The 20,611-nt window shown below is 41.2% G+C and overlaps 3 protein-coding genes across 5 annotated transcripts in view; 2 read left to right on the top strand and 1 right to left on the bottom strand.

Annotated features, from left to right (window-relative positions):
- Positions 1-104: 104 nt before the first annotated feature.
- LOC145899676 (beta-hexosaminidase subunit beta-like) lies at positions 105-4,887 on the top strand. Its single transcript, XM_082988570.1, has 14 exons — positions 105-286; positions 508-644; positions 701-789; positions 852-914; positions 968-1,014; positions 1,177-1,287; positions 1,349-1,450; positions 1,653-1,818; positions 2,265-2,412; positions 2,805-2,964; positions 3,282-3,456; positions 3,580-3,670; positions 3,968-4,072; positions 4,151-4,887. Exons 1-14 carry the CDS (start codon positions 116-118, stop codon positions 4,212-4,214), a joined length of 1,629 nt encoding a protein of 542 aa, XP_082844696.1. The 5' UTR covers positions 105-115; the 3' UTR covers positions 4,215-4,887.
- Positions 4,888-6,869: 1,982 nt separating this feature from the next.
- Positions 6,870-9,315, top strand: LOC145899025 (uncharacterized). Of its 2 annotated transcripts, none has more exons than XM_082987737.1 (5): positions 6,870-7,020; positions 7,123-7,223; positions 7,645-7,752; positions 8,174-8,329; positions 8,833-9,315. In XM_082987737.1, exons 1-5 carry the CDS (start codon positions 6,926-6,928, stop codon positions 8,922-8,924), a joined length of 552 nt encoding a protein of 183 aa, XP_082843863.1. In that variant the 5' UTR covers positions 6,870-6,925; the 3' UTR covers positions 8,925-9,315. The 2 variants fall into 2 exon arrangements, with proteins under 2 accessions (XP_082843863.1, XP_082843862.1); XM_082987736.1 differs by having other exon boundaries at positions 8,851-9,309.
- A 765-nt stretch (positions 9,316-10,080) lies between these two features.
- The window catches only part of LOC145899176 (uncharacterized), a 42,141-nt gene continuing 31,610 nt past the window's right edge, over positions 10,081-20,611 (bottom strand). For both annotated transcript variants that reach the window (XM_082987902.1, XM_082987903.1), the window contains exons 18-29: positions 17,685-18,116; positions 17,430-17,612; positions 17,101-17,225; positions 16,845-16,938; positions 15,100-15,203; positions 14,612-14,869; positions 14,160-14,273; positions 12,325-12,888; positions 11,781-11,966; positions 11,351-11,509; positions 11,003-11,140; positions 10,081-10,693 (exon numbers count right to left, since the gene is read on the bottom strand). In XM_082987902.1, coding sequence (XP_082844028.1) covers positions 10,592-10,693; positions 11,003-11,140; positions 11,351-11,509; positions 11,781-11,966; positions 12,325-12,888; positions 14,160-14,273; positions 14,612-14,869; positions 15,100-15,203; positions 16,845-16,938; positions 17,101-17,225; positions 17,430-17,612; positions 17,685-18,116 — 2,459 coding nt within the window. In that variant the 3' untranslated portion in view covers positions 10,081-10,591. The remainder of the gene's footprint in view (positions 10,694-11,002; positions 11,141-11,350; positions 11,510-11,780; positions 11,967-12,324; positions 12,889-14,159; positions 14,274-14,611; positions 14,870-15,099; positions 15,204-16,844; positions 16,939-17,100; positions 17,226-17,429; positions 17,613-17,684; positions 18,117-20,611) is intronic.

The raw sequence follows: 20,611 nt of genomic DNA, 5'->3' as shown, positions 1-20,611 counted from the left end.
TAACTTTGTCTATAAAGTAGTCCCAGTTGACACCTCCACCATGATTATTACAGGGAAGCACATTCCTGTGGTTTTATAGTATTCCACTTTTGCTTTTTAGATTAGCACTTATACGATGAAGTATTTAGTTCTGTGTTTTGTGGCTCTATTAGTGCATTGTTCCGATGCCAACCGCCAGCCTAATGGTGATGGTGTGGAGTCAGCTCTTGGTGTAGTTCCTCTTCTTGGAAATACAAGCCCCGGGAGTGTGTGGCCCCATCCCCAACTACAAATGTCTTCTGCACAGGTAGTGGAAGTGGCCAACAAAATTTTTTTGATCTTTTTTTCTACTGTATTGTGGTTTTAACTATACAATATTTAATGCATTACTGATATTAAGGTCCAGTAGAAGCGGGTGGCACTTTGATGTGATGCAATATTACTTTTTCACACTGTGGTTGTAAAATGATGTATTTGTTTGGTAAGATCTGATGTTCATTTTGTGTGAAAGTTTTTACATTGTTTCAGATCTACGAGGTTGCAGTGGCAAAGTTTGCCTTTAGTTACTCCCCAACGTCTCATATGTGCGACCTGACTGCAGAAGCTTTCAAGAGATATGAAATGCTAATATACAACACCTACCAGTCTGCCAAGCTTAAATTTGTGTATGTAGCATGTGAAAATTCGCATATATTATCTGGTCATATTAAAACATTTGCAGACCCAGAGCTACTCCAACCTTGGTTACATTGGAAGTGAACCTTTTGTCAACCTGTGAAGTTTACCCTTCCCTCAACATGAACGAAAGCTGTAATTTAACATTTTTGATTGATCGTTGTTTCAAAAATAAAAACTTTGTCTATCTGTTACAGATGCACTGGAAATTGGAGACAAGTCAACTCTGACAGCACCATCAGTATGGGGAATTCTTAGAGGTGGAGTTGTTTATTTGTTTGGTATTTTAATATTAATAAGTTTTTTTTTAAAGGCTTGGAAACATTTTCCCAACTTTTGTGGCAAACTGACAGCAACCAGGTACAGTATGTTGCATTGTTTGGTTTGCTTTTAGTCATTTGTACTTGTGTGCATTGATATTATCAGGTCCACAAGAGAGACATCAATCTGCAATTTCCAAATTTTGAAATCTGACTTGAAATAAAAAATAGCAGTAGTTTAATACTATTCATCTTCATGCAGGTTGTCGTAAACAAAACAAGCATCATGGATTTTCCACGCTACTCACATCGCGGCATATTGCTAGATTCCTCCAGACATTATCTTCCATTGGAAGCCATTTTCCGCAACCTAGTAAGTTAATCTGATGGAAATTTATTATGTTCTGGTTAAAACAAACGCATTTTTTTGACAGGAAGGAATGGCGTACAATAAAATTAATGTGTTTCACTGGCATATTGTTGATGACCAATCGTTTCCTTTTGTGAGCAGAACATACCCAGATTTAAGTGATAAGGTAATGATGTTGTATGGTTCTTTAAACTATGCATGAAAATGTGATTTTAATTGTATTTAAGATTGTGGTGTTGTCTGCATTCAACTCTAAATACTGCTTGGGTCACATTTAAGCTTTACAAACTATACAGTTTTGGTCATATTTATAAAGTTTTATGGTTGGTGAACGAATTTTATTTTAAAACACTGTCTTATGCATTTAGGGTGCTTACAATCCAGCCACTCACATCTACACACCAGAAGAGGTGGCAGGAGTGATTGAGTTTGGGAGACTGCGAGGCATCAGGGTCATTCCAGAGTTTGACACACCGGGCCACTCCCAGTCATGGGGTAAAGGGCAAACAGACCTCCTGACACCTTGTTACTCGGGTAAGCACAATATACAAACATTTGGTGCCATGTGATGCCGGCTGTTGCAAGGTTTACGACGCCACCATTGCAGCCTAATGACTGTTTGCAAAACTTCATGCAAATGCAGGGACATTTTCAAATATTGTGCCACATTAACATGGGTTGTTGGTGTTTTTAGTTTGTCCCAAATTCCCAAAGTGTTGGATTAGAGCCATTTATTTAAAGTATTACATGTGCTTTTGGCATAGATTCTATTCTCTGAAACATTGTAAATTATTGAGCTGCATATGGTAACACAGACTAATTCAACTGTAGCGGTGATAAACTTGCTAGGCCCAGAATTTTCCACTTGTGGTACTTGTAACTAGGTGCCAAACAACAGAGATGTACCACTTTGTACCACTGTCTGCAGCTCTATGATCATATCAGCTTCAATGTTGTAAAATATGTGTTTACACTTGTAGGTGGTAAAGCTGACGGAAGCTTCGGCCCCATTGACCCAACCGTTAACTCCACCTACACCTTCATTAAAAACCTATTCACTGAAGTGAGAAGCGTCTTTCATGATCAGTATATTCACCTTGGTGGAGATGAAGTCAGCTTTAACTGTTGGTAAGCTTCAACTTACTTGCATTCAGGTGTAAAACCATTTGTGTGCTTACTTGCATGTAAAACCATATGTTGACAGTTTAAACCAGTGCATCTTAACCTTTTCTAGTTACATTCCTACTCAAACTTGTGCCATTTCATTGACATTCAGGGGCAATGCCAGAAAAATATTTGTTGCAAGTAAAAGCTAAGGACAAATGTTAGAAATGTGGCAGCCAAACCTGACGTTAGGTGTGTGTAAAACCAATCGTATCTTTCATATACCCTGCCCATTTTATTAACACTAAAAGGAATCCATTCACATCTGGGTGAAGTATTCACCCTACTTTTAAGCAGCAGTGTTTTCACAAAACTAGGTTTTTGCAGATATTGTAACCCAAAAAAAACACTTGCAGGAAGTCAAACCCTGATATAACCAAGTGGATGTCAGACAACAACATTACCGGTAACTATGCCAAGCTTGAGGAGGTTTACATCCAACAAATTCTCGATATATCTGCGTCAATTGGTTACAGCTACATAGTGTGGCAGGAGGTGTTGGACAATGGTGTACAGGTCGGTTTAGTTGGCAAATGTTCACTACTTATTCCCAACTGAAACAAGGAGAATTTTGGCCTATGGGTGGAACGTTTGACTGCAAAAATGCTGAGAACATGTAAAATTGTCACCTTGTACTGTGCAGTTGCAATTTAAAATTATTAAAAGTATTATTTAAAATTAAGTGGGTAATTTGATTCATGATTCCAAGCAATGATTTGTTCTACCAGTAAACAGAGGAAAACATCTTCAGCAATACCATACACAGTTCTTAATCAAACTACAAGCAGTAAAGTTTCAGACATGGCTTTCACAACTCTGCTTGGTGTTTTAAGATTAAGAACGACACAGTTGTGGAAGTTTGGATTAACAACAAACCAGATGAGGAACTTGCAAAAGTAACAGCAAAAGGTTACAGAGCTTTGTTGGCAGCTCCTTGGTACCTTGACTACATTTCCACTGGAGAAGATTGGCACAAATACTATTTGTACGAGCCATCCAACTTCAACGGTAGGAAAACGTTTGTCTGTATTGACTTTGTTTCGGAGGTAGTGTAATTACCTACTGCACAAATACGGGAAGTGAATTTATACCTCATTACCTTTTACAAGTGTGTGCGAAACTTTTTTTTAGGCACTGCAGCACAAAAACAACTGCTTATGGGAGGGGAAGCTTGTCTATGGGGGGAATATGTCGATGGGTCCAATGTCACACCAAGATTGTGGTATGTTGCAATTGTATACTTGGTACTTGATTTTTAACAAGTAAACAGTATTTGATTTTTGCACCATTCAACTCACATAAATTTGATGTGCATGTTGCTACATCATCTCAAAATATTTTTCAATAGACACTCGTTTGTAGCAGTAATATTGACTGATTTTGAAAGTAACAATTTTATCACACTGTTCATTTCTTTCATTTGCCACAGAAAACGAAGTTAATTAATTTTTAATATCCTTCTCCTGCAGCAGACAAACAATTTATTTTTAAACTTGATTAAACACGTCTTCGTTTCTAGGCCAAGAGCCAGTGCCGTTGCCGAAAGGCTTTGGAGTGCGGAGGATGTAAACGACGTAGAAAAAGCCACACCTCGCCTTCACCAGCACCGTTGCAACATGGTTAGGTAAGTCGGTGGAACAGTTTTGGTGACTTAGTTCTTTGGCGATCGGCCAAGAATCTAACACCTGTTTTTTGCACGCAGGAGGGGAATCCCGGCTGAACCACTACATCCGGGATACTGCCCACACGAGTGGGAAAACTATTAAGATTCAGCTTCAGGAGAGAAGATGGTGAAATGAGCCCCACATTTAATTGCAATTTTATGTATCCAGGCTGAAAAATCTCATTCCTGCCAATGCATTTATGTCACATGAATTCATGTTCATCCATATGCAATAGGGACTTATTTTGTATCATTTATCACTGCGGGAAGTTGCGTAAATATTGAAAGAATTGCGATTGTGTTTATTGTGACAAAATGTTGCCATTTTGAGAAGCACTTACTGCTGACACAAAACATTGCAGTCGTTTGATTTGTAGTACGTCCATGCACTGTAGCACCGCATTCTTAATTCCATATAACTTAGTGTCATGCAATATGTATAATTCAAAAAAGTTCATTTGTTCGGCAACCTCAAAAATCTATCTTCCTCTGGTTTATTTCATCACGAAAATACCCTGACCCGATCTCCGCATTGTGTATTATTAAAAAAGTGATTACAAAAGCTGTGTTTCAAAAATTTGCCAAAGAGCTTTCAAATAAAAGGAATATTTCTGCTACACTATTTCCCATCTTTAAAATAATACCATGTGCAACACAACATAGGTGCCAAGTAGAGAGTGTTGCAGCGCATTTTGTGATTTGAATCTCGTTTGGTAATGTGACATCATGTCTCTATGTGCCCAAAATATTTCTGCTCCGCTGCCCGAAACGAACTATTTCTTATTGCGCCTTCTACATCTAAGCTTAGTTACAAGGAGCACTTTGAGTTCAGACCTTTAATCCGGTGACTGATTCTAAAACAAAAAAAAACTCTGCGAGATGACATTAAACTGTATGTGTACTCAAAATATGGTAATAGCAAATGATACACGAAGTAGGGGTGATAACAGACTTTCTAATTTTAATGTTTTGATGTGATCAACGGTCATATATCACGGCAAAATGTGAAATCAAGCCTCCTTTTCCACCTATAACTGTGTCGGCGCGAAGTAACAGCGTTTAAATATTTCTTGTAGTTAACCAGTAAATGAAGGTAAGCTACAAATTATGAAGGTCAAAGACAGTTGCCATTTCATGTATATATGTTATAGCTAGAAATATTAATGTTGGTATATATAGCTTACATGTTTCTTTTGCAATTTATACACTGTATTATAACATATCACCTGTACATTCAGTTCTATTACAAAATACTCCCAGGAAACATTGGTTGACCTGCCGTCAGAATGGAAGGGTTACCGAATACCCTTTTTCTTCAAATCCGAAACAGCGAAATATGCCTACCACAATCTGGAGTTAAAGAAGGGCGACATTTACATTTCAAACTACCCCCAAACAGGTAAAATTATAATAACAAACCTATAGATTGCTTGGTTTCTTGTTATTTTTAATTGAAGGAACGACTTGGATGGGTTCTATCGTTCAATATATTCTGCACGACAAAGATCCTCAGGAGCTGGAAAAACATGTGGTTCTCCGTCAGTTAATTGGAAACATCAAGGACCAGGTAAATAGGCTAACTGTGCTTTTAAACGTCTCGGGACAGAATATTGTATAACAGCTCACCTTTATTCGATTGTGACTTTATTGTTTCAGTCTTTAAATACCAACTATAGAAAAAATTTTCGTTTTTGCGCCAAGTTTTTGCAACTCATCTTCCAGCACCTCTGATTAATATGAAGAAATACCTCGCAAATGGTGTCAAAGTAAGAATAATTTTCCCGAATAATACTAGATATTTAGAAAGTATTATTATCCTTTCATTCCAGGTAATCTACGTGATAAGAAATTTCCACTTTTCTGTTGTCCAACATTAACTCCTGGAAAGCATCTGGTGCCAGAAAGCGAAAATGAGTTTTATGACTCAAAAGTAAGATTTCATCGTAGAGTTATTCAGGTTCAAAACGCATGTAACTTTGACCAGGAAAGCCGCCACTATTTGCCAAGAAAGACGAGGGCTATGTGGAACATGTAAAAGAAATGGTACCAATACAAACATGACGAAAACGTCCTACTTATGGTTCATGAGGAAATGAAAAAGGTCATTATTCCCATGAAACATGCAATATTTTTTGGTAAATCTTTCTTTTTTGCTGCCAAGGATCCACCCAACGAAATAAAAAAGATAGCTAACTTTATCAATCAATCAATGCTGTTGTCGAAAAAAACTTCTTTCAGTGCAATGCAGGAGAAGGTTGTAGGAGAAGGAAGTGTAGTAAAGGTTTTTCGCTATCTAGAACCTTGTATGGTTTGGTACACTCATGAAGTCCGTCTTCTAAATTCTACAATTCCATTAATTTTGCCAGGTCAAATGGGAGGGTGGAAAAGTCATTTGACAGGGTCACAGTAGGAGCTGATGTACAGAAAAATCAACGAAATTCTGGGCAACACTAATATTCAGTTCATTTATGAATGAATCTGTCACGTAAGATGTATTTGATTGGTGTTGTGTTAAATGTTTATCTTGTATCAAAAAACTCATCATTGTTCTGGCAATTGTACTCATTGTTCAACAAATATACTGACAGAATAGTTGCAGCGAAATAGAATTATTGACATTGCATGCAAGACTTTTAATATATAGTCGTGCCATTACAATGGTCGTACGAACGGTTTATCAAATGCCACGCCCAAAGCGACACAAAGCACAAACTACGCGACAAGCGACATATCGAAGCAGCTGAGCTGGGTTGAAATTTTCAGAAAGGGAGATTGTGGTCTTTGTTTTGTTGCACAAAAATTTATAACAAAATAATGTCGTCTAGCCGGTCTTCACGAGCTGAAACACGTAGCCGCGCAAAAGATGATATCAAGCGTGCTATGACTGTTTTGGAAAAAGTTAGAAAATGGTATGTTATTTTTAGCTTCTATTTGTTTTTCAAACTCACTTAAAAATGCTACATGTAATGTAAGTTTAGGTTTTTTATTTTACAAACTTCTTGTTTGTTTAGGGAAAAGAAATGGGTTCCTTTGGCAGACTCTTCCCTTCGTATTTTTAAATGGGTTCCTGTTTTGGAAACAAAGGAATCCACTATAAAGGATTCCACATCAGGTACATAGTATAATGTGCAATTACTGTAATAATGTGCTCTTGCAACTTTGTAAAAATATGTTATTGGATTTACAAAGGTTTTCATAGTGCAAATAAGGATATATGGAGCAAATACACCAAAATTAAACATAGGCATTCTAGTATAACTGAATATGTTTTTTTTTTGCAGTTTGTTAGAATTTCATATTGATACTAGTATTCGGGAGTGCTCATTTCATATACGTATATTGTATTAATACAAATATACCTTTTTTTGTGCAACACAAATGTTTTAGGTTAACTTAATATCTGAAAATCAATCCATTTATTTTTACTGTTAGTGAGTCTTCATTTACTGTTACTAAGCCATAGAGACAACAGGCGATTCAAACATACTTTCATTTATTTTTATAATCCATTAAAACAATCATTTATTTTTCAGCCAATGGTTGGTTGAAAACCGCAACTGAAGGTGACAAACCGCAAACTGAAGTTAGTGAGAAACCAACACCCAGTAATGGATCCAATGAGAACTCATCAGACCCTTCAAGTAAATTTCTTTCTGTTTTCTAATTAGTTAGTTAGTTTTTGCTAATACCTGCGAAAATTGATATATACACACAAAACACACAAATATCTAGTATTTGCATGTAATCATGACAGTTTACCTTGTAAACCTGGTGCATTACACCATTAACTGTGAAATAAAGTATACTGAAGTATTTTTAATTTTAAAGTAATTCCCGCTAATGATTATTCTAGTATTAGAAACTGTTAACCATCACCCACCAAAGCTGGTTTAATGTGGGGTTGAGAATACAAAAAAATATTATCTATTATGGGATTGTTGAGTAAAATAAATCTGCCTAATAAAATATTTCACGGTGAGTTAAATGTCTCGATTTCCTTGTCTAAGCTTCAGCCATTTTCAAGTGTTTTTAATTCTCCACTTATTATGGTATCTATTGCAGACCGAACGAATGCATCCACCCCTTCTTCTGCACCCAGTCCCGCTGACCTGGACGAGAGTTCCATGGACTCAGCGTTAACTTGGCAAGACGAAAAGTCTCGAGATTCCATTTTTAATCAGAACAGCAACAGCTCCGATTTCCTCAACACCGCAGAGAGTAAGTCGAAAATAAAATTGTTCAAAGCAATTGACGTTGAGTGACAATTTGCTATTCGTGTTCCCACCACCGGGTCATATCCGTTCAAGTGTTTTCTGTACCGTAAAGTAAGTTTATCTCGAAATATGTTTGGCTCGTGTAAAGATACGTAACGAAAAAATTCCTGTCAATTTGTGTCAAACTGCCTCAATAACAAGCTCTGGCGCAATCGTCATGGATATGAGCTTTGTTTCTGCTAATTGGTGTCAAAACATATAATGCATTCTAACAGCATTTTTTCGTTATTCATTTTATTGATATTAGTTTTGGTAACTCTTTAAATGCAGTAAATTTCAACAAAACATGCACTTCATGGGACCTGTATCCCTGGTCAAAACGTTGCTATTTTACTACTTAGTGACGCGACAGTTACTACCGTTTATTTTATCTCTTATCCAGTGTGTAACACAGGTTGTTATTTTATCATTTGTGGTTATTGGCCGGTTATGATTTCGTCATGAAAGATACCTTTTTCGTTTTAGGGTTGGACGAATATTCCAACAAGAGAGCAGCAACCCCAACAGATCCAGCAATCAAGCGACTGCGGACAGAATGATATTCCCCTTGGCAATTATTAGAACACTTGTTTCTTTCAATATTTCTTGGTTCTTGCTATGAAATGCGCATTTCAGTGAATGACCGCTGGTTGTGTTTGGCAGCGCCATAACTTCGAGGAGTCGCTGTTGCCTCACAATAAAATGCAGTTCTCCTAATCACGACTGTTCGGTGGGAAACAAACCTTTATGATGCTCTATCATGCGTTCCATTACAATTTGAGAAGCAGTAATTTAACGTCGGGCGATTGCATTCATGTTTAGTTTGCTCTTCGGAAAAGGAACTTCATAACGCAAAAAGTGGTGTCGTGGGGTAAGCACGGGACGGTTAGAGATTCTATGAAAATGCATTGAGACCTGCAAGTCTCTTTTCGTATCTTTACCCCCGATCACTTGACACACCGTGATATTGTATTGCAAATTTGCAACTCTTTGTTATGAGCGCTTAAAAGTGTTCTGTAACGCCGAAAACTAGATACAGAGGGTTGTTACAAATAAATAATATCATTTCCTCTTCATGAATCTTGTGCAAAATAATAAAAAAAAGAAATTTTACAGTGCAAAATTGCTCACATTTTATATACTTGTTCCCGTTCTAAACCTAGGATTAGGAATCCATCAAAAAGCATGCATTGAGCTGTTAACGCAGTGTTTCCCAGCCAGTGGTATACGCGATGGCATTCCAGGTGGTACGCGAGCACCTTTCCGTTATTTGCGGATATAGTTCGAATTTAAAAAATCGTAAGTGATCTCAAAATTTTCGTTACTTCATCCCCTACGTTACTTTGTAACACTCAGCCAGGTGGTGCGCGTTGAAATTGTTTTACCTCCAAGTGGTACGCAACCACAAAAAGGTTGGGAATCACTTGTGTTAATGTAATAATCAAGCAACTAATTTTTATGAATGCAAAACCTGGTTTTATAACGGACATAATATCCTGCCAGGAAAATAATTCCCTATTATCCGCAACTAGATTTGACCAGAATCATAAGAGGTTATTTTGTGACTTACTTCTTTGCAAAATAATTCTAAAAATTTTCTTGTTTTTGTGACATAAGTTTCAAAGACCCATCAACAGTTGACTGGCCGACTAATAACGTCTTCATGAAAACTTTTTTGAACACGCCGAGTCTCGACTATCAACCTCACACTCCATGTTAATCGCCAGTACTTTTATTTGGCTGGATAACACGATTATTTCACGAAGAAAGAAAAAACAACAAAACGTGCTTTAAAACAATAGGATGAAGAAAATAAAATGGAATTCTCCATCTGATTAAGGAAGTGGAAAACGAACGAACGAGAAAAGAGTAAAAACAGAAATAAGCGACTCGATTCACGTCATCATGCTAATTTGAGAACCACGTTAAATAAAGTCAAATCTTATGCACCAAAATAGCACAAATTTGGAAAATCCTTTTTTAATGCTTTCCGAAATATTTCTATCAAAGGTGGCTACGCAAAGCGGAGCTTTAGCTTCCAAACATTGGTAATTTTCAGTTAAACAGGAATACCGTTAATAAATACTAGAACAGGTCACGGGCAGGAACGAAGCGAAACCGGCAATGGGAACCGACTGTCTTGCTGCATCGCCCATGGTAACACGTGCCGGGTGCGCATCTTCATTCTCACAGTTCAATTATTTGAGTCCGACTAGGAGCGATGACGTCATCTCACTTCGCGCTCTTTAATCGCTTTGTCTTTGAGGATCAGCTGGTAGGCGACTTCGAACGCCTGGCCGAGGGTGAGGATAATTTCGTAAGCCATGTCCTGGAAAATAAGACGGTCGGTTTTAGGTATGCCGTTTCCTAGCAAAAATAGGAAGTCGAAACACAGTTTGACATTCGCACCAACAAACAAGATTTTAATAAGAAGCAAAAATTACCTTTTTTTATTTGAATTTCATTACAGAACAGGCGTTAATTTTTGACCCATACATGTGGCTGTGAACCTTTTGTGAGTAATATTCACCATTCAAGGACACAAAGTCAAGCGAGCTTTCGCAAAACAAACGGAGTAAAAACAGTACTCGGTATCCCGGATGCAAAAGGCACGCGGGAAATTTCTAATTTAACTCACCATTGTTGTGACTCGGAATACGTGGCAATAGTGGTGGCCGGTGCGCACGTCGTGCGTGATGTAAGCGAACGTGGCTAGATCCTCTGAATCCTGGGAGGCGAACGAAATGTTGCAGATCTCGTGTTCTGCGATTTCGTGCTGTAACAGAGATACATATACGATCTTTATGTTGTGGTCGCTGCTGTTAAAGATTTTGTTGAATTTCACTTGTGTGATTGGTGATTGGCGTATGCTGTTGCACTATAGGCTACATCAATTTTTTTAAATCACGTATACGGACCAAACGAACACGCCAAGCTCTATGTCTGATCTGAACTTATTTCAGCACTTTTAAAACTCTGAACCAACCTGGGATTTGGAATCAATAAATTTGACTCCGGTGTAGTTGATCGCCAGGACGATGGTTGGAATTTTCTTCATGGAATCTGTGGATTTTCGCATCTTAGCGCAAGCTTCCACTGTCGATTCAACTCCTTTTAGCTCGTGTATCAGCATCGAACCGAGGTACTGGAAACAAAAACAAATTGGTTATTTTTTTCCAAATACGTTATGTAGTAAGACAGTGGCCATCTTCTTCCGTGTATATTTGACGCAGCTGCTATGGTAAAGATTCTACGCAGCTATATAACTGTTAAAACGTTTTGCAAATTTTGTGAACAGTTTTGCTGCTTTAACTTTATTTTACGTCAAGCAGGATTTTTGGCAATTTTAGTTTTTACCTATACATACAAATTCTATATACAAACTAAACAAACAAAAACAGCCAAAGTCTACTCACATAAGCTTGGTAGTTGCAGCAACCGGTGATAAGGGTGTCCGCTTGGTGGCGCCATGCGTGTACAGATACTTCTCGCGTTGTTTCGTTCGGGGGTCGAAGGTTGAGCGCCTCCCCAGAACTCGACTCCGAGGCGAGAAAAATCGCGCGTTCAACATCGGGAATGTCGGTGGAGTTGCCCGGTTTGCTCTGTAAAGTCAACACAAAATAGGTTTTAAATGCTGCATCTCGAATATAGATTTTTTCATGGCCAGCACCAAACCGCATGAGGACACAGGCTGAAATTCTGTACTCGACTTGTGTTTACTGCTCGACTGTTTATATTCAGCAAGATATTCAACCAAAGTTCAGCTTTTTAGTAACACACAATCGCTTTTTTGAACAAAAACCACAACAAGATTGATCTAACGTTCATTCGTTTTAAGCGGTTGGATCAAACAAAACCATTTTTTATCCACCGAAAGGGTCAAGTAATGAAATTATGTACATATATCTCGTGTTGCAGACACCATCATTTTTAAAGTACGCACACTAACACTAAACTCACCATTCTAAGGTTTTCCTTCTGTTCACTGTTAACGCTCTTCAGCGACGAAGAAGATTTGTGGTGGGAACGTTGACGGTGGTGCGACGAACGAGTCCCGCTGCTTGAATTCTGCCTCGCGTGCTGGCCCTTAGCGCTCTTATCCACAAATACAGACAACTCTGTACGCCTGGTCTTCGACGAATGCGAACCAGACCGCGAACGAGGCTTGGATCGTCCACTGTCACGTGATGATTTCCTATGACGATGGCGGGACCGCTGGGCTTGTTCGTCGTTGTCTGCCGGCGCAGTGGCGGTTTTGCTCGACTTACGACCTCTGGCTGGCGTTTCGGTAGCGGAAGGATCTCCTTGCGTGGGAACCCTTTCTGTTGGCAAACCCGATGGCTTCCCGCTGCCTGCGCTGCTGGTGCTGCTCACTGTTCCAGAGGGGAAGACAGGCGACGCGTTGTCGTTGCTACGTGTGCTCGACAATGTTGTACCACGAGATTTAACTATGTTGGTGTAATCCTTGAAGAAGTTGGCGGAGTCCAACAGCGGACTGCGTGAGAGGGGCGGACTTGCTTTGACCTGAAACACAATGTAAATACTGACGGTTAGCTACATCATGACGTCACTGGAGGTATGTCGCGTTTACTGCAACGCCTGCGCTTGTTACTGTAGTGCTTTGCTGTGTCGGATGGCCTACACATTACTGCAATGTTTTCGCTCAACTCCACCACGCAAACGATATTTCTCTGGAGTTTGCTTTTGAAGCGCACATTTTTTACTTTCAATGCCATCATTGCTTCAAATCCCAGGTCTTTTACATGCAACAGCACAGTTACAATATCGTGTCAAGTCTAAACACACTGTGCTGCACCCAGACTATGACGTAAACATAGCAGCCTCCAACTAATTGATGGCACGTACATGCACTACAAGCGATAAGCAACCAGTGACGCCTCCGTTTCTATAAATCACGCAGCAACCCAGCTTGATTATAAACGCCTGTTTGTCCTAATAAGGCTTCGTTAAACTGTTCTACCCTGCTTTCATGCAAATACACAATGCTGCTGAATCGCGGCCTAAAAGAGCGACCGTTCATATCCAAGCTGAAGTATTACACTTAGTGAATGGAGCGCAATACCCGGCTCACTGCACGTCGCGATGTGTGTTCTGTACCTGACGCTAGTGCCTGATGCCGTGCCAATGGCAGCCTGCTGGTAGGAAACACTACCATGCGTCACATCCGGGATAGAAAACGGGTCGCATAGACGTGAGTGCGTTAGCGGGGACGCAACGATGCAAAATCGGTGATCGGGGACAGAAAGTTATTGCTCACAGACCGGTTGCACGAAAACAGCGGGGCCCTAAAAAGTCGCTGCTGTATTGCGGAAACGCTCGCTATCGAAGGGCGTGGTTCAGCGCAATTGCCTGTTGCCCTGTTTCGTTTGAATGCGATGCACGTATTTTGGTTGCGTTAAATTCAGCTGCATTGATTTTAAATCCTATTAAATTAATGGTATTATATATTATTGCTTTGTTTTCGAAACAAATGCAACTAACCAAGCGTCTAATTAAATAGGTTGAATTATAAACGTCATTTTTCCTTAAATACATTTTTATAAAATCAACCAAGCCGATTGTTGCTTAAAACACAAAACTGACCATGAAAGATTAATCTAATATGTTGAAAACAAATAGTGGACCCCATGATATCATTCATCAGTTGACATTATGAAACTTATACCAACTTCCTCATCAAGCCTTGAATATACGGACAGTACGCAATTAACTCCAAACTCGCACATACGATGTATTTTGTGGAAAGCGAGCATTCACGTGCATCTTATTATTACCTGGCTGTTAGAACGGCTTCGGGTGGATTGATTTGACGCGGGTTTCTTGTCATCCTTCAGTCGACCGAAGAGAGAGGACCTGACTCTCTTGAAGTGACCGCGCTTGGAAACGAGCTGTAAACAAAATGTGAAAAATCAGGATTTTCAATACAAAGGTATGGTGAAAATATAACAATGAAATAATTAATGAAGATACGGAATTAAGAGAATTTTCGTGTAGTTGTTAATAGATTTGGCATTTGCGGAGATTTTAAGTCGATTGAAGTATTTTTTTCCACCAAATGCCAACGGAAAAAACAAATTAACAAACTTTTTTCGCAACAAAGGTTGTTTGTAAAGTAGTCAAATTCCAAATTACTTTTACTTTATCCACAGTTCAAAATCCTGATTAAAACCCAAAACATTCCCCTTTATATAACATGAATGCCGATCGAGTTAAAACCACCACCCACCGGTTTAATATCAGCCTCCGTCATCGAGCGCACCGACTTCATCGAACCAAAGCCCTTGCTCACAAAAGCTGCTTCGTATTGCTGCAAGTGGATGGATGCCAGCCATTCGCCAACGCTAGATGGCGCCGAAGGGTTGTCAGGTGGAGCGAGAGGGTGGAGACGTGGAAGGTTCTTGGCAGACTCGAGAAGCCGACGGCGGTGCGATGAATCTCGAATGTCCATATCAGTGAGGTCACGCTCTTCAAGGATGTCGCCCGCCTGCAATGTGGTTAAATTTATAACTTAAATGTCCAGTGCCGTGCGGTTGGATTTGTAGCAACTCTGGCAAGTTATCGCAAAATATCAAGCCTCAACAAACGGAACACTTTAATTTACAAATCCTACATAAAAGATGATGCTTTTATTGGTTTAAAAAAAAAATAGTATATCCTTTTCAAAATCAAAATTTTGATCAACACGCAGAAGCCAATTAAGCAAAATCCACTCACAAGAAAATCGACGTCATCGAATCCGTTTCCACTCAGCACGGTTTCGTATTGCGGGAGTCCAAGTTCTTGCAACCAAGTGCTCACCTGTCTCGGAAGCTCAGATCCTAAAGCGAAACGAAACAACATTTATTTAAACTTCAAAATTTAGGGGAAATTTTGTGTAATAAAGTTATATTATTTTAGTGTATTTATTTGCCTTGACATGATTACATGTTGGCATTACGAAGGAAGTGCAAATTTCGGGTAAATTTAAAAACTATTGTTAATATTGAGCTTGGCTCTTTGGCTTGCATTGAGATTGTCTCAACATTAAACAAAACCCAGTCAAGCACAACAGTGGCTTTCAAGTGGACGTGACTACATTTGTGTCAAAAGCATTCAAGAGCGACCAGCGAACTTGGCGGTGAAGACGAATGTGGGAAAGTTTAGGCTTAAGCCCGTGGGAACGTGTTACGACCTTCCCCGCGCGCCATAAGCTGCTAAGCGAACCCCAGACCGACAACAACACAACACCGACTGCGTCTGCACGCAAGTTTAGCTGCAAAAATCATATCCAGGTTAACCGGGTCGGCGCACAGTTGGCGCGATCCGGAACACGACACAGAGGCTTAGGACTGACAGCGGGTTGTGGATGATATAAACAGAGGGTTGAGCAAGCGGCTGCGAACTCCCAAAATGAATCAGCGAGGCGTGAGATTGGGTTGATCAACAACCAATGGACGGTAAAAATAGGGCGCGCGCTTTTATAGACACCCGCTATGGGCAATATGATGACGACGAAACGGAGAATTGTTTGTTTTTCACATAAAAGGACGGGAGTGGTTTTATTCAATGTTTCTTTAGGGCGACAGATTGGTGAAATTTGATACAATTTTTACAGACGGCAGTTTTCAACCTGAGAAAATGTTATGCAGTGGTTGCATTGTCCTGGTAAGTCACCGACACAAAGCCACATGTTGAAATTTGGGATAAAAACGATGAGTTTGCACAACAGTTGCACAGGTTCGCACCATCCGCACCTGCCGCGGTAAATCTACATCACAAAGCGGGGAATTGGGTCGCGCGGAGCCTTTTAATAAGGCTAGCACCTGTTCCGCACACCGCAAGGCACTCGCTGCGCAGGGATTTAACGAGAACTCGAGCACGAACCAATAAGACAGGGACAGATGCCGCTTAATTTACGGGCAAGTATGAGACCTGTTGTGTGTTGCGCAAAGAGCAGGATTATACCGCTTTGCTGGAAGAGGTGCCGCTGGACTGCATCGACCGGTGTTATTTTGGGCAAGGCGGCTTAATGGATTAGGTGGATTCCCGAAGGTGCGACAATTGTTATTAGATGTAGCTGCAAAGGCGTTATAAGGGTAGGTCACTTAAAACAGGCGCTGCGGTCTATAAGTCGCAGAGTTTGAAACTGCAACCTTTATTGTGCGGATTGAAATGGCCCTTTATCGAAAATCTTACGAAAAACGTTTGCCACATTTCATGGAAGAAATCTTGTACAGATTAAGGAGCGAATCAATTGCGCATCCTGATTCAGACCTCGCACTTTTACGGCACCTACAGGGACAATGCATTTCGATTTCTCGAGGAAATTTATTGCATCGCATCGATCCAGCTGAAACGTCGCTGCCTGGGTCCATTGATTCGCCCCCACGCCATGACGAAAAGCAATAAATAAGTTTCGCAATTAGGAATTGGCGCAGATTGCCTGCGGGAAAAGACACTTTAAGTTGAAAGCAAATTACCTGTCATGATTTTCCAAAAGGTTTCTTCAAACTCCTTCGCGTAGACTGGGCCTTTGTTGAGACCGCCACCGATAGACGACATTATACTGGCAATCTGGTAACAGCAGTACACAGTGATTAACTCCACAGACTAAACACGCTGGTCGGGATTCCGCATTCCGTGTCAACAAAGTGGATTATAATTTATTAGCTTGGGGGCATATTAATCCATCAGAGATAATACATTCGGCAGTGTTTCACAAAATAAAATTCAAACCTGCGCCCATTCGTCGTTCTCGCTGCCGGGTTCGCCTTCCTCTTTAACATCAGCCTGAACCATGGGTACGGATTTTGCGAGTGTTGATGATGCGGATGATCCCGATGCTGGATCGCTGCTACTTCCTGGTGGATGCAACAATGGACACATTATGTAAGGGGGCGTTAACCTGTTAAATTCCTATATTTACATGGTGATTCACTACCCCAAAATCAATACAACAATGGCGCAATTTGCTTTGACGTATACACCTTAAAACTGCTATAGCTGGAACAGCATCAAGTCCGTAAGTCAACGCATGCTTACTATAATGCAGATAATAGACCAACCTTGGGAAGATCGGCTCCTGACCGCCGTGACAGTGTCCACGATGGTAGCCAAGTCTGGAAGTCGGTCTCCCGGCGATTCCACTTTCACAGGAGATCCTTTTGACTTGGATGAGTTCGAGCTGTTGTTATTGTTGTCGTAGAAGGAGTTGCTTCTCTTGTGATCCGCATAAGCTACCGTGGAATCTGGTGTAGATAAATGAGTAATAACATGATGCTAAAATTTTCATTCCTTCGAATAAATCAGCTACAACTGACCATTGACAGAAGCTCGGGGTTTGGAAACCCGCGGGGTAGACGTTTCCTTCATCAAGCGACCATCAAACTCATCCAGCGAAGATGGAGAGGATGAGAGGGGCGAATCGTCTCCGTCGCTGCGTCCGGGCGTATACTTTCTTCTCATCTCCCGTCTTCCAGGTGTACTGTAGTGTGGAGGATCGAGCGCCAAATCTAAATTTCCCGGGTTTTGGCGTTTGGAAAGTCCGTCGAGAGTCATTGGACCGCCTCGGGATGTCGGAACGTGATCCCTTACGATGGCTGGGGTAACGCGTGAGGCTGAGCCTTCTGATATGTCGTCGTCGAACTCGGCGCCGTAGCCGTCACTGTCGCTGGCCGACTTGTGGTGCGATGCAGTCGTGGTACCGTAACAGTGCTTCGATCTGGACTTGTAGCTAGCACCTCGTATCAGACCTAAAAGACACACACAATGTTTCATATTTATGGAAAAGCATAAAAAGCTGAATTAAAACTATGTTACGCAATATTTTTTGACGGGAATGAGTGCAGAAAAAAACACCTAACTAAGGCAAATAAAAAACACGTTTAAGATTAAATGTAACGGCTTATAAGGCATCGAATGCATTGTGGAGGAAATGCGACGTCGCTTGGACGCTACAATACCGATCGAAACTTCCTGAGTTGTGCTACTGAATTGCTTAAATTCGACAGCCAAGTAAGCTGTAGTTTTAGGACAAAAAGCTAGGCCTCGTATAATTAACGCACAGAAAAGCCCTTTAAACTAATCAGCAACGTTGACACACCTTTGCCTCGCTCAAGAACACAAAACGCTTAAAACTACAACCCTAACACGTTGTCCTCAACAAGCAATTCGCACTCTGGGGACGAATGATCACCAATGCAATGGGCCTGTCTATTGTTACGACATAATCCGCTTTGTGCGCAAAGCAGATCTTCCGAGCAGCTCGCATATAAGATGCAAGGACCCTCGACCCTTCCTGTCACAGTATGTGCTCACAGCGGCGACAGAACGCCAACGCTCCCCACTCAAAGCATTATTAAATATTGATGGGCGCGCGTTGGGGGGAAGAAAATCGATCCGAATTCCGATGCAATAATGTCTCGGTGCGGTCGCACTCAACAAAAAGCAGCCTTTTCGTTCGATTCCCTTGTGGCGAGAATACACAAGGTTAGGTGCGAGTCGAAGCCACGGAAAAGCGTTTGCGAAAAATGAGGCGTCGAAGAAAGCGCCCGCATGTGTTGTAGCAGTGGCGGGTTGTGGCTGACGTCAAGAAGTGTCGTTTCTCCCATCATCCTGGCTTCCGCGCTTGGCAAACATTACTCCCGGTTGGCGATATTAAATTGGCTCATTAATACTTCAACACAAACCACAAGGATGGATGGTAATGCGGAGAAAGTGCATAAACATGGTTCGTATACGGCATCGCACAGCATCCAACGGCATTGTTAATAATTCATGCCCGTCTCTGAGCGTGGAGGCTTGCAAGAGAACGAAACCCCGATTGTCGCGACATTGGCCGATCTAATCTCGATCCTTGGGCTGCATTGAAAGCTACACGACGTATGGGACTATGAAATATTCATTTTAGCTTACCCTGCCCTCCACGCACGCGGTTATGTCAAAGACCGGAGAAAAACCTTGAGTGTGGTTGCGCTTCATCAAAACACCTCCCGACCACCACAAAAACAAGTCCCACATTCGCTGTCACGCCGTCAAGTGGACAGCGTACGGTAATAACACGTTAGCGGGAGTCTCCGCTAAGCAGCGATCGCGCGTGCTCGTGACAAAATAACACCGTTTGCGGGCCGCAATTGCTAACGAGGGCTCATAAAGCGAAGTTCAACGGCCGCGGCCTTGCGCAATCCATCTTACCGACTTGGAATTTTCGCGCTGTCGTTTCAACGCCGGGCGACGACAAACAACAGTAAAACCGAACTAAATATATACTGCGTACAGAGTGCACGGGTTTCGGTACGTGATGGATTGCGAACTTGGGACGCTTACGACTGAATCAACAACGCCATGCAGGTACAAACTCCAGCGCTGCCTGGCACAATTTACCACCACCTTTACTCGTCAAAAACAACCCTTGCTTTAGTTGATCCGACCCTACGTTGTTAAGACAAACTCCCTTGAACACTTGCCTTTTAATTTCCAGGACATGTTCTTCATTTTGTATCCAACAGAAAACCTTTCCTAAGAGCCGAAGTCTGCGCCTAGCTCTTGAGCAGCCAAATGACAAACAATCGCAAATACGAGCAGACTCAAGAAGATTAGTAGCGAATTTCACTGCGGGGCATGAAATGTGATGACGGTAGTAGCGTGTGCGCGAGTATTATACAAAACCGCAACTTTCTGCGGGCCACGTGACGTCCGCACAGCTACCGCTAAGCCAATCAGCGCGCAGTGACGTCACGCGGTACGTTAATAAGGCTCTTGCGTTGTTCATGCATGGGTAACGCACATTTAACCGCGTATAGAGGGCGTAAAAAGCGTTGCCCTGAGGGATAAAAACAATGCGAAGGGTTATATCATCGCGGGAGGCAGAATTGCCACGATCGAGTTTATTTGTTGCAACACTAAACACAGAGGAGCCTAATAACACGGCCTTGCGTGGCACGCAGAGAGCCCCAAAGCCGAACACTCATCGACCGCGAACTTCGGTGCAATGGCCTCCGCGCGCGGGTTTAGACTTACAAAAATGCTGAAGGCAAGATCGCGTAAACGAAGTCACGTGAATGTAGTTTTCCCTAATTTACCGAAAGCGCGGGACAGTAGCGAGAACTTCGGTAAATTAGGGGATTTCGTTTAACTTTTTTTCCGAGTAGCCGCGATATAAACAGCTCACTGTGGATTACTTGGTGCCATATTGGGCTAAAGGGGGAGCTTTTTAAGGATCCGGCAGAAAATCCCTCGCATAAGCATT

The sequence above is a fragment of the Ascidia mentula genome, chromosome 4, assembly GCF_947561715.1.
Source record: "Ascidia mentula chromosome 4, kaAscMent1.1, whole genome shotgun sequence".
NCBI lineage: Eukaryota > Metazoa > Chordata > Ascidiacea > Phlebobranchia > Ascidiidae > Ascidia > Ascidia mentula.
Note: the sequence above shows the minus strand (reverse complement) of the source record. Positions and strands in the feature narration are given on the sequence as shown.